Here is a 14,386-nt window from a genome sequence, read left to right as displayed (position 1 = left end):
CCCATTCCACAGGCTCAAGAATATAAAAACAGATGATATATGATCGACCCTGATTATGACCGCTGGGAGTTTTAATGAGGTACCTGTATGGAATGGAATGGCAGACTGGAGCTCAAATGGGCTGCACCTGCACCCTGTTTTTGAACAACTCCTTTGCCATGAAGTAATCACCCTTCACCGGTGGCCAAGACAAACTTGTGAAAAGGCATACGAAAGAGTTCCATGGGACTTTAAGCGCTGATTTACATTAAAGCATTGTAAATGTGGCATAGATTTGATAAAGTACACCTTTTAAACATTTTGAGAGCTACTTTGTTTTGTTCTGACAAGTGATCCATCAAAGACGAGCGTCATTTCATGTAAACTTTCAGATACTGGCAAAGTCTCATTCATTTACATTAGCTGTCTCTGTTTATGTCAGGAATTGTGAAAATAAGAAAGGTTAATGACTGCAGTTAAATTACTGCACAAGGTACATTCTTTCAACAACCCACTACTAAATAATCCAAACAAGACCTACCATCAATCCATCACTGACAGGGTGTGTGGTTAAGGTGGTGCCATGCATTTTTGATGGATTTCCTCCTTCCGAATATTTTCGTAATCTATAACGTATGAGGTGGTAAAATCACATTGTAGCCTGAAAAACATTGTAAGTATTTTTGCTCTATATGTGAAAGAAAGGAAATAATAATTCAGCTGACACACAAAGCTATAGCTTTAATAAAGCCTTGTTGACTTTCATCTTGTGTTGGTCCCAGCTATAATAAATATGCTCCTCGCGTGCACTCTTTAGTGGTTGCTTTGGACCAGCAAGTGTTTGACGTCTTGCGGAAGCTCACTTCCACTGAGCCCTTAGATACCAGTGCAGCATTCGCCGGCAGCCTTAGGTGCTGTTGTCCCATCTGAATAGCCGATAATGAGGAAAGCCACACACTGTGGAGACGTCTAAGAAATAGAGGTAGAAAATAATTTAATACATACAGTATCCACATACAGTCATAACATTAGTTCCATTACATCCACACAACACTTTGCCATGCCAAAACAGAAAAAACAGAAATAAATTATAGAGTGAAACAATCAGCAATGGTGACAGAACACTGACATGAAAGGAAATTATTGTGTTATACATTACATGTTTACATAATGTTTATATAGCAATGCATACAAGGCGACAGGACACTGAGGTTGCTGCAGTAAGTAAATAACTTTAAGTATGCTGTGTTTTTCTAGTGCAGTTATGTCTTTGTGAAAATAATAAACAAACGTGGGGAAAAGAAAACTGTGAGAGGGTGTACATCTGCGGTGTTCATTTCACCGTGTCAGCTGTGCACTCCCCACAACATTTCACTGCTACACTGACATACCAGAGTCCCCAAAGTGGTGGTAAGGATTTCTTTTCTTTTCCTTTTTCTTTTTTTTTTTGATGATGATAGTTCCCTCGCCTTCCCTTGTGGCTAAACACATCTGCACGATCCATCTCCATGTCCAAATAGCTCCTCTCTTGGGCACTGTTGTGGAATGTCCTCGCCTTGTCAGTGCAACTCCCAACACTGTACACATCAAACATTCAACAAGGCACAAACTGTCCTAGAGCCTCTTCCAAATTACAACACGATATCATGTCAAAAGGAGAGAGAGGGAGAGAGAGAAAGAAAGAGAGGAAAAAACAGTCCATAGACTGTTGACACGATAAGATCAGTGGTTACATAAACACAGACAAATTATAGAGTTCCGCTTTAGCGTGGACCAGGAAATGATTATTGCCTTTAAGCTAATACTCTGCCCCATTCTCAACTGTATGTTTTGCTAAACAAATGGAGAATTAGCATCTGAAGTTCCATGCAAACAGTTGTTTCCATCTGAGGTATTTCTGCGTTTCTGAGTTTCAGAGAGCCCATGACAAAAGCAAATATTACGGAAGTATTGAAGTGCGCCCATCCTCACATACAGTACATTTTACAGTTACATTATAATTTGGCAGATATAGGCTATATATTTTGCATTGAGTGATTACCAGTGCTTCCTTCGAGTGTTTTGAGGCATCATCAATGGGATTTGCACAGTTTACTTGTAATATGGAATTTCCGCAAGATTAACATGCAGTTTACTTGTAAATATGCAATTTCCGCAAGATTAACATGCACAATGAACTCCCACAGATATTTCTAATGGCGTGGCATAGTGGAACCCAGACAAAGTCTATGACAATCAGACTCAAAATACAGCTTGTTAAATGAATTGGAGAAATGTTTCACCTCTGAATCTAATCAAATCTATTTAATCTGATTAAGTTTAAGTCTGTTGAAGGACTGTGCCCTGGATCACATTGATCTGATTTTGAAATGATATAAAGCAATTCCACACGTATAGGCTACACCTAACTGTGGCCTATAGGCCTATACATTGCATTAAAGTAAATATCCCTTTGCCTACATTAAGTAAAGATTGTTTTCTCATATACGCATTACTGATTTAACAATAAACAAGATTTATGGTGCTCATTGTAAGTGCTGATGCAGCCTACATTGCTGCCAACAAATTTGGTACAAAGACCTGGCCCAGAGAGCCTTAACTTTCTCATCTGTCGCCAATGGAATACTAATGCATTGCCATTGCCTCTTTCAGCTGTGTGCAGGTCATGAACTCTGCTAGTCTAAAGCAGCCTGTTGAATAAAAACCCAATGGGGATTCATTTTGAAAACGTCAAGTACTTGTCCAAGTCAGAAAAACTTTTTGTTTGTTTGGTCATTCATTTGATTGCTAAATGAGACACATTGGGCATTTTGATGACATGATTTCCATGCATAGGAAAACCTAGATAAAATCTAAAGACTTAAGTGGACTCAAGTGATCAGGATTTAGGCCTAACTAACAAATAGGAGTTATGAATGTGTTTGTTGTTGTTGTTGCTATTATTGTTGTTGTTGTTGTTGTTGTTGTTTTGCTCATTGTTTTGTTGTGAGCATTTTATATAATAGACTGCCTTATTATTTCTACAACACAAATTCGAAGTGTTTTAGATGCCATCTTTAACACACCAGGGAGGCCATCTAGTGGTTGAGTCAGGTAATGTATCAGATCAAACTAAATAATTGCTGCAGTCAAGAATCTGGAAAATCTAAGCAACTTTTATGATAAAGAATCAAATGAGATCACAGTCTATAGCTTATAGCCTACCAACTGGCCTACTGGGGTCTGAGTTTTGATAGGCTATGATCAAATCTTTTGCTTTAATGCAAGAGGGTGTTCAGTAGGCTAGCCTATTGCCTGGTGATATAGGCTATTAGCCTGTAGGTGATAGACATGTTTTTCTCCACACATGTACACATTGGCTTTTTTTGCAGGACGCAAAAACAATGAATTGCCTTGCCTATTCAATTCTTATTTTTACTTCCTAAGAAGAGAATGCTGGCGTATAGGACCTCCCCTCACCTGCAGTGATTTACCGTCGTCATCAGGGAGGAGTGAGTTGAAGTTCGGGCAATGGGTGGTGGAACACAATTTTAGTGTGGAGTGTCAGCATGGAAGGAAAGAATTAATGAGCAATCAAACTAGCCTATCCATCAGCCCGTCTACCCCAAGCCCACAATTTTACCTTAATATGGGTTTGTTTTTAAAACTGTGATGTAGTAGCCTAATTGCTCAAGTGTGGATAAATAGGGGAAATATACTGCTGGTGAACGTGAGTAACAATGCATATTTCTCTCATGATTTCGTAAGAGTAGCCTAGGCTATATTTTATGTAGCGGAACTTTTACTGGTTTGCTTTGTCGGCATGCAGTTTCATAAAACTTTGGTTAAAGTCTTGCGATTTAAGTGGGTAACGTTAGCAAAGTTTGTTTACTCATAGTCGGCTTGATCGAAGAAATGAGTGATTTTGGGTGTGTGTTTGTGTAAATAATAATAAAAAAAATACCTTGTGTCCTGGGGACTTTACGCACATATTCCATGCATTTTTAAGTGGTTTAGGCTACTGAATTGAACTCTAATAAGTGAATAATTTTTTTTTCCGCTTATAAGTCTTGTTTGATGATGTTTGATATGCAGGAGGCTAGGCTAGGCTGTGCACCTGCTGCCACATACAGTACATCCGGCCTACTGTATTAATTTACTGTAGCCTAGACCTTATCTAAAAAAATAAGGAACTGAAACACTAGAAGGTTTATTATCTTAGAACAGCCGACTTCTTGTTTGGTCATGGCTCAGTTTGTTAATGTTTTATATACAGATATTACATTCCAAGAATATTTGTGGATACAACTCACTTACAACAATAGCCAAATTGTTATTTTGTGGAGGGAAGGAGGTGTCATGTTAACAACAACTACACTGGGAGCTATTTGTGCTGGAAGCATTTCAAAAGTCTGTATTAGGTCTATGTAACAGTATATGTTAATCTGGAATAGTTTTGTCTCTTCTGACTGCCTGATGAGTGGGCTTATGGTTCCCTGTTATGTGGCAGACATCATGAAAGAATATCCAAAATGACTCATTTTCTCTTGTTTTCAGCAACACATTCGAACATAACCATGGACCAGTCCACACAAGGATTATAATCTTTCAGTACAAATCCGCAATCTCCTACCCAACAGAAACAATCTTTTCTGATTTCAATCCTACCACTTCTGTCGGCCGGATTTTGACATCAGCCAAGATGCTACAGCAGATCTTGACTGATATGTTAATCGACCCCGAGCTCTTGGCCGAGCTGAATGAGGATCAGAAGCAAATCCTGTTCTTTAAGATGAGGGAAGAACAGGTTCGGCGGTGGAAAGAGAGAGAGGCACGACTGGATAAGGAAGAGGCTGGGATTAAGAGGCCCAAGAAAGGTATAAGAGCATGATCTCAGTCTTTAGTCTGCTGCTTTTACCTTCATGCATTAGGACTCCAAATGAGCTAGTGAAATTTCATGCAGCTTACTAACAAATAAAAATAAAGACAGTAAAAGTAAAGAAATCAAATTGAAGCATACATTCCAAATGAAGTGATGAAAGTGATGTGATTGTTTTTTTTTTTTAGCAAAGTGCTGAGCTGAATCAATTTGTTCTGATGAAATCCCATTTTCTGCGTGAAACAAGACAGGGGCCACTTATTGTTATATTCACTTTATTTACTCAAACTATCGGTCTCCAGTTGCTAGAAAGACTGTCTCCTGGATGAAGGCATCAGACGGTGACCTTTGGGTCTGGGTGATGGGAGAGCACCCTGACGACAAGTCTTTCGACCAGATCTGTGATGACATCATTGCCGAAAGAGCAGCTCTGCAAGCACAGAGGGAAGCAGAGGAGCTCAGGTGAGACATCATGGAGACAGGCAGGCACATTAATGGCCGCAGGTAGAGGGGTCGGCCCGTAATTCTAATCCATAAGCAGCTCTGCAAGCCTAGAGGGAAGCAGATGAGCTCGAGTAAGATGTTATGGTGACTGTTAGGCCACAATAACACAGATGGCAACAGTTAAAGGTACAGTCCATAATTGTAGGGTGAAGGTTTTAACACACATTTGATTACAATACTAATTATTACTCATAGTCCTGTAGTTCATTTAGTGTATGCTCTCAATAAAAATCTGTACACTGTACTAGCCATGTAAATGGAAAACCATAAAGATGAATAGGTGACACTGCTTATCTGCTGCAGATTTGTCGGTATATGTGAATGGTAATATTCACAGCGGATACGCGTAGTGAGGTTGGGCAAGCTCAGTCAAGGGCAGTGTAACACGTCAATGTTATCATAATCTTTAATGGTCTAGTCAAATTTACTTGAGTGCCGCTGACCAATCGCAGTATGACGGGGATGGCTCTCGGTTAATAATAACACTTTATGACTTGGCTACATGAAAGAGTGCCCTGCCCTTCTACAAAGATGGCCCATCTGTGTTTTTATCTCTAAAAATCGGAATTGTTAGATAATAAATATGGAAAGACCATTTAAGATATTCACCACAGGTTGAACTTAAAGGCTGTGGTACATCAATATTCATACTTAGTAGTTTTCTAATGTTAAAATAATTGGATTGATCGCTTTTCAGGTCATCTATTATTATGAAATAGGAATTGACTGTACATGTAGCATGTGCTGGTGTACGGCTTTGGTGTACTTCTCTGTCCGGAATTTGACTTCTCACGTGTTGACATCTGATGACGTGTGTGTGAGAACAAAGAGCCGGAACAGGTTTTGCTTTCCAGTTGCATGACTATGTATACTGTATGTGAATAGGAAATAAATAGGTTGACCGTGTATATGGAACTGTGTGTTCCCTAATGAATTCATCAATCCATGACCAAAGTCAATGGGCTGTTCAGCAGGCTGGCTTTAATGAAGAAGTTAAACATTCCCAGACTTCTATCCAGTCCCAGCATGTAGTATTGACACAGGGCACTCCCTGCCTAGCATGGGGTTGTTTCCACAATCATATTTGCCTTATAACTTCCCTGAAGTGAATGGTTTACCCCACAAGAAGGCCGATGCACCTTGACACAGTTCACCGTTAAGCTTACGATAAGGGGGGCCATATATGGGACATGCTTTTCTCTGGGAAACACAGAATGGTATAGAGTGTATTGAATTAAACTAATTTGTGTGGATTACAGTTACTGAAGTAACATCTGTACCTGCACCCATAGCTGTGCCTTTGCCCACAAATACTATCTGAAAGCAATAGCTATTTCCCCCTTCATTTTCTACCATAATCATAATGTGTAACATTAGTGAAACTGCAGCAGCTGTACTCAAGTTGTACCATTCATGTAATCTTTTTGTTTTTTTGCATATCACAGGATCCGCATGTAACCTTTTAGTGACATCACTGTGAATAAAGTAGGGCTTTGTTTAAACAGTCAATAGTATTTCCTCCCAGTACTTCATTTCTGCAAACATTGTGACAAGTGAAGTGGGCATAACATGTCAGTAATGGATCCTGATTTAGGCTTGTGTTTGTCAAACGCACGACATTTTGCATGTCGAGGGCTGAGAACCAAAGGGGAGTGACATTTTGGTCAAAATTGAGTTATATATATCACCTGAAAGCTCTTGATGAGCTCTTTCTAACTGATACAATTATATATATAATATATATATATATATATATATATATATATATATATATATATATATTAATAATATAAAGTTATTGAACAAAAACCAAAGGTCTTTAACTGTGAACATATAGAAGCAGTTAGATTTGTTTTGGCTCTCCTGTAAAGTTGGTGAAATGTCACTTAGGTCCCTTTGGTTCTCAGCCTCCGATGTACTGTACTTGGTTTCGGTTGACCTGACTAACATGGTGGACACCTGGCTGGGTCTTAGGGCAAAGAAGGAAGCCGAGCTGCAGAAGAGGTTCTCTGCTGTCCACCTGGACCCAAACCTGCTGCTGGCCAAGGCCGAGGAGCAGCGGCAGGAGGAGGCCCGGCAGGCTGCAGCTCAGGAGCAGCTGAGACTCAAGGAGGAGCTAAAGGTAACGGCTGCAGCGCTCGCTTGGCACCAGAGGGTAGGAGGCTGGTCTGCTCGCTTGGCACCAGAGGAGAGGAGGCTGCAGTACTCGCTTGGCATCAGAGGATAGGAGGCTGGTCTGCTCGCTTGGCATCAGAGGATAGGAGGCTGCAGTACTCGCTTGGCATCAGAGGATAGGAGGCTGCAGTACTCGCTTGGCATCAGAGGATAGGAGGCTGGTCTGCTTGTCTGGCATCAGATGGCAGTAGGCTGGTTTGCTTGCAGACTGGCTTGCTGATTGATGAGAGGTTCTATGAAGCAAAAGACGCGTTAGCGGTTCCATTCACCCCTTAGGTTGCTATGGTGGTGAACACTTGGATTTTTCAGCATGATGGCGATCCTTCCTTTCCACTTTCCATAACATGTCAAATAAATACACCCTTGTGAACTGCATCAGGCATGAGGAGGTTATGAAGAACAGTGAGACATACAGTATACATGTAAGAATGTCTAACACCATAGCCCACCTCAGAGGAAATGTTGTTGTGTACCCACACCCACAGCTCTATACACAAGGCTGCGTTTGTCTTTGCTGTGGAATGGTGTTCTGATGCAGCATTCTAAATGTAGAATGTAGTTTCCTCCAGCACCGTCAGACCATGATGTCCATGCAAATTCACAGAGAACCAGTTTTTTCTTTTTGCGTCAGCTAATAAATGGGTTGCTCGTATCCTTGAGGCGCAATTACATGACGTCACAATGGATGCGTGTGTAGGGCTTGTTGTACAGTAATTGCCTCCTGTTGAAATGCCTTCTTCAAGAGACAAAGGGGAACAGCGACCAAGAAAAGTAAAGTTCCGTTGAGTTCTGTACTGCTTTTCAACATGAGTTAATTAGCGTTGACCTTGACCATACCTTCAAACTATACTGAGATTGTCCTTCATTTGATAGCTCCCATTGTCCGAATGATCAGTATCCTGACTACAAGTCCTAAGTCATGACCAATAAATGGCTAACAAAAAAAAGTAGATTGTGAAAGTCATTCACCAGTCATACAATCAACCAAAACAACCACATAAGAAGTATTCCTGGTGAGAAACATTACAGTTCCAGTCATGTAAGTCTGTGTTTGTCCCCTAATGCTTTGGTGCTGTACAGATGAAGAGTTTGATTCCAAATTGACTAAAGACAAATCGAATAACAATATCCAAGTACATTTCTACTGAAATTACTTGGAAAACAAATTGTAAAAAAAAATGTATGAAATTTCATTAAAATGGTGGATATAGTGTTTTGGAATCAAAAACTTTTCAGATGAAACTGACTGTTAGATGGGTTGTTGTGTTTTGCAGAAAAAGGAGGAGGAGGAGAGACGCAAGGCCGAGGAGGAGGTGCGCAGGCTGAAGGAGGAGCGCGCTCAGGAGATCTACATGGACCTGAAGGACGTGCAGAGGCGGGATCAGGATAAAGAGGACAAGGCCTGGCAGGACTCATGTGAGACATCACTTGCTCGCTCTCTCACTCACTCACTCACACACGCACTCACGCACTCACCCGGCAGGACTCATGTGAGGCACCACTCACTCGCTCACTACTTGCTCGCTTGCCCTCTCTCATTGACTCACTCACTCACTCGCTCGAATCTGTTCTCAGGACTAAGCTTTGCAGATATTTGCGAGGCTCCACTAACTTCCAAAACTCATTGAGTCACACATGCAGGCACGCACACGGTCCATTCTTGCTAAGTCATGCTATCATCTGCAGACACAAACATAACATGGAATGATGAATGGAGCATTTAGGAAACGTCATTTGGACAGTACAACAATGAAGATGGAAATTGTCTCATCACCTGGTTGGTGCCTCTGAATCACTGTCCTAACTCGTCAGGCAAGACAAGCTAATGTTTACCCTGACATTTTTAAAAGAGCCGTCAACATCAACATGACTCAGAGACTGCTAAAGATAATGCAATCTTCCATCTGACTAGCTATATATAGAGTGAAAGAGCAAAGGTAACAGTTGTTTCTTAGGCATTCATAGACTGGGGTGTGTACATGGGGATTGTGCCAAGGCATCCTCGGTGGACTAATGTTTACCATCAGATATGATCTGATAAGTATGTTTACATTCAAAAGAATATGTAAGGTAAATCAATAAATGTCATCTGTGGAAATTCACAATTTAAAAGCACTGGAGAAAGGTACCGACTGGTACTTATACTTGTCACAATGGATGTCTATGTCTGTTTATGACTAAATGACAGACAGCATTATTGGCTTTTGTAATTTACTGTAGTCTTAAAATAACTGAAATAAAATAATGGAAATGGCCCTAAATGTGAAGGTTTATAGCTGGCTCTGTGCCATTACCTCTGTTCTAAACTCCTTGGTTAGAGACAAAACTAGTTTTTATGTTTTCAAAAGGCAGAGCAGGGCATGGTTGCTGCTCTAAAAGCACGTGGCAGAATCAGTTCTTTTGGGTGGCGTGGCCACAAAGACCAGTCTGTTCAGATGATGATATGAGGTCATACTTTTTAAAATAACCTTTGTACATGACTGTGTCTGTGTGTGTGTGTGTGTGTGTGTGTGTGTGTGTGTGTGTGTGTGTGTGTGTGTGTGTGTGTGTGTGTGTGTGTGCGCGTGTGTGTGTGTGTGGGTGCGTGTGTGTGGGTTTCAGTGCGAAAATCGAAAGTGGCAGACCAGCGTCGTCGGTCGATCGCCAAGCAGACTCGGGAGGACCACCGCAGGCGTTCGCTCAAGGCCCTGGAGCAGGGCCGCGTGGCTGCCGTGACCAAGACCTTCGGGGGCGAGAAACCACCCCTGCCCCCCAAACCCAAACCCAGGAACCTCACCGTAACCAGCGACGTCATCAGTCAGTGAGTGCCTCTGCAGTTCTCTCCTCTGAATGTACTATTCTGTTCTCTGTTCTGTATGCTGTGCGGAGCTGCAAAGGTCAGTTACTGCACCAGGCATTAGTCTGCAAGAGCACAATCCTCTTATTATGAGTACACAGAAGTCCTAATTCATTTCATAGATTAACTTCAGTATTGTTGTCCCATTAGGTCATGGTCATAATAACATCAGAGGTTTAGTCTGTTGAGAACTGAATAACACTATTGCTCTTTTGAATATTATTCGGGGCACTGAATACTGTGTAGGGGATATTGGAGGATACTGCAGTAGAAACTCTCTTCCTGTCCTTTGGTCTCTCCCGGTCTCTCCCTGTCTCTCCCTGTCTCTCTGTCTCTGTCTCTCTCAGTCTGTTTGTCTTTGGCCTTGGTTTCTTCCTGTCTGCCTGACTCTGATGGTGTTTAATGGTCACTCTCACTCTCACTCTGTCTCTTACAGTATATTGGGAGTGAGAAGTGCTGAGGCTGGGGGATTTTTCCTCCCATTCAGACTAAGCCAGAGGCAGTGCAGCCTCCAGCCACCAGCTTTGGGGCTTTAACACATGAATGGTTGCTCTCTCTCTCTCCCTATCTATCTGCATGTCTTTCCCTCTTTTCATCTTTCTCTCTCTCTCTCTCTCTCTCTCTCTCTCCAGTTTTCTCTTTCATTCGCTCTCTCTTTCCATTTTTCCTCTCTTATTCTCTCTCTATTTGTCTATCACCCTCCCTTCGCTCTCTTTCTCTCTCTCTCCCTCTCTTTTTCTCTCTCCCTCTCTCTTTCTCTCTCTCATCTCTCCCAGCCACCAACTGACCTGCTTTCTTCCCCTCCGGTGGTTGCAGGAAGCCAGGTGTGCGCCGGTCTGTGTCCTCGTCCAGCCGCGAGCGCATCATCCAGTGGTTCAGGGAGGAGCAGCTGCCCCTCCGGGCCGGTTTCCAGAGAGACCAGAGCCGCATAGCAACCTGGTTTCATGGTGAGCGCACAACTGAGGCAGGGGAGGCCATGTCAGATGGAGCATTACAGTACATCCGGTTACCTCCGGTTACCAGAATTTCCCAAGTATTAGCCGAGGTTTATACATTCGATTTTGCAAAATTTCTTCAGCTATGACGTTAATACACAGGAATAGTTTTGTTTCTTTTAACTTGCAAAAGAAAATGTATACTGTCTTGAATAGTGAAGTAGATCATACTTTTCAGTTGTGAATAGTGTCTCTTGATTATTATATCGTGATTCGTGATTTTTTTCGTGGTCTGCCACAAGGTTATACAATACAGTGGGTTGCTGTTTGTATATCGATTTGAGTTGCACTGTTGTGCAACTTTAGGTGTGGGGCTGTGGGCCCTTACTGCCACCTAGTGTTTTGTCTTTTTTTGTCTATTTTCTTGAGATTCTGATTGCCTGCATGTTTAATTTTGAAATCAAACTCCAGAACAAAACTGTATACATGCATATTTTATCCTCAAGTAATCAATATACAAAACCGCTATGTTAATTCCCCTAACCTTAAGGTTAGATTCAATTTATATGTTGCATCTATTTATGATAAATGGCCTATTCACTTATTTATTTATTGAGTGTTCAGGTGGTGGTTAACGCAATGTGGAAAAATCAATAAGGGATTATGGCAGCATGCTGGGTGGATACATCTGAGCCACGGAATAAAGTGAAAAGTTGATTATTAACTGACATTATTCTCTTTCAGGCATAATCTCACGACAGGAAGCTGAGGACCTGCTGAGTGAGAAAGAGCCCGGCTACTTTCTGATCCGGGTCAGCGAAAGGATCTTGGGATATGTCCTCTCTTACCGCAGTGAGGATGGATACAGGCACTTCCTTATCGATGCCACAGAAAACTGCTACATGCTCCTGGGAGACCAGCTCAAGTTCTCATCACTGATAGAACTGGTCGAGTACCATGAGGTACAGTGATCTTAATGTGTTGTATGGCTGAAGGATTCCAAAGAACGGCCTTGGAGAGAGACATTTTCTAATGACGTTACTGACAAAAAAATTGAGCTCAGAGTGGGAGTGGGTGTGGTGGAGAAGCAGTAACATGACTCCCTGACAATCCCTGGGTTTTATACCCGAGTCTGCCATCGTGAGTCTGAGTTGTTTTGGATTAAAGTCTCTGCCAAATATCAGTCAACTTGAACTTTGAAAAATGGATTTGGTTCTTAATACAGTAATTTCAGTGTTTTATGCAAGTTTAAAGAAACAAAACCATATTGATACCATATTAACTGTCCCCGTGTATTAACCTCATAGCTGAAGAAATTTAGCAAAATCAATGTAGAAGCCGCGGCTAATAGTCGGGAAATTACGGGTAAGGTTAAATATGCAGGCCTTACTTAAAATCTCTTACACCTTTTTTATTATTATATCATTATTTCAGGGGAAATTTTCATGTTCCTGCTCTAGGAGTGTTCATACTCCAGGAGCATGGAAAGGAGGAGTGTGTAAGATTGACATTTGAGCTCAAATACTAATCCTAAATTCTAAATTCTAAATTCCTTTTACCGGAAGAAAGGGCAGCACCTTCCGTTTGACAGCAGCAACATTTCATTTGACATACAGTATATACTGTAAGTAGTTTACGTCAGAGAGCATGAGGACAATGAATGTGCTTTTCTTCTATTGGCCACTAGGTGGAGGCCCTCACCTCGTCTGGAGGAGAACAGCTCCTGCATGCGTGTGGTCAGAAGGCCGGCGGGGTGGACTACACTGACCTCTTCACTTGAAGCGGAGATCGGGCCTCCAGCAAGAAGCCAGCCATGGACAGCGGGAAAACTGGAGGAAGAGCAGGGATCAAACACTGAAGGGATCTGAAGACCAAAGACCAAAAAGTGTCAAAAGCTGATGGGGAAAGCTGAGATCTGAGACCAGTTAGTCCTTATATATCCTTATATCCATATATATTGGAATGGTCTTGTTTTGGATTTGGGGTGGGCAAGTGGTTCTGAGTCAACAGAGAAAAGAAACTTGTGCCAAGAGCAAAACAATAAGGCTGTGAAACAGCTGTTTGTGTTGTAGCTGTTGTGTTGTAATTGTTGCAATGGGTACAACAGAAATGAAGCCTTATTTTGTTTAGTGCTTTAATCCCTTTTTGCGATGCCATTCAGGTATGTCAAGTAATATATCAAAATCTGTGAATTTTGTAACACTGTACCATCAAACTCTGTTTTCTGGGGACACCATCCTAGACATCATATGGTGGCAGTTTGAAGGAAATATTTACATGGCCATGTTGTAGTGTTAAGTGCCTTACTTAAAAATGTAATGCAACATTCTGCTGAACAAGAAGTGACTGACAATTACCTAATAATAAAATAGTCTGTATCACTTTGTGATTATTGCCTGTGCTATTTGTAAATATTAAAGCTGTTTGGGTGTAATATCTTGTGGTGTGCTCCCTTTGACATGGGTCATCCCTTTACACAGATTGTCATATTTTAACAATCAAAAGGTCTTTATTCTACTGATAGTGCAGCGATGTGGATGGATGAGAAAAATGGGAAAGGTCCTTGACCACAGGAAGAATGAGAGCTGAGACACTTTTCTAATTAGCTATTAGGGGACTTGCGGTCATATTAAATTCAAGAATGTCAGTTTGGACCAACCGTGTTCCGTGAAATGTGCTACAAAATAAATGGACTTGACTTCCGTGATATGATGGGCGGGTCATTATTCCCATAAGTCGATGTAAAATAATGTATCCCCCTGTGATCAGGAAAATTGATGCTCTGATCATCTGACAGACTTTCCTGGAAATGAAGATGAAGGAGAGGTTACCGCACACTCTTATCCGATGGCAGTTTTTTTTTAACGATGTTTCGGCCTAAAGCCTTTGTCAAGTTTCTGCGAAAAACAAGACTTTCCTGGAAACCACCAAAGACCGTTCTGTATGACCGCACATTTGACATGTGCACTGCACACTTAAGGTAGGACAGGAGTAGATTAGACTGTCTTACAATAAGGATAACTAGAGATCATGACAGACTCTAAATTGAATTCCCATCTCTGATATGTAATGATGGTCTCGCATTCAGTATATTCAGAC

General features: G+C 41.5%; 1 protein-coding gene across 1 annotated transcript; it reads left to right on the top strand.

Moving 5' to 3' along the window:
- Positions 1-3,471: 3,471 nt before the first annotated feature.
- On the top strand, positions 3,472-13,723 carry sh2d4a (SH2 domain containing 4A). Its single transcript, XM_062554980.1, has 9 exons — positions 3,472-3,688; positions 4,516-4,835; positions 5,140-5,299; positions 7,316-7,463; positions 8,791-8,932; positions 10,118-10,316; positions 11,169-11,299; positions 12,032-12,249; positions 12,975-13,723. Exons 2-9 carry the CDS (start codon positions 4,661-4,663, stop codon positions 13,065-13,067), a joined length of 1,266 nt encoding a protein of 421 aa, XP_062410964.1. The 5' UTR covers positions 3,472-3,688; positions 4,516-4,660; the 3' UTR covers positions 13,068-13,723.
- The last annotated feature ends 663 nt before the right edge of the window (positions 13,724-14,386 follow it).

Source organism: Sardina pilchardus, chromosome 14 (assembly GCF_963854185.1).
Source record: "Sardina pilchardus chromosome 14, fSarPil1.1, whole genome shotgun sequence".
Taxonomy (NCBI): Eukaryota; Metazoa; Chordata; class Actinopteri; order Clupeiformes; family Clupeidae; genus Sardina; species Sardina pilchardus.
This window is presented reverse-complemented; position numbering and strand designations above follow the sequence as displayed.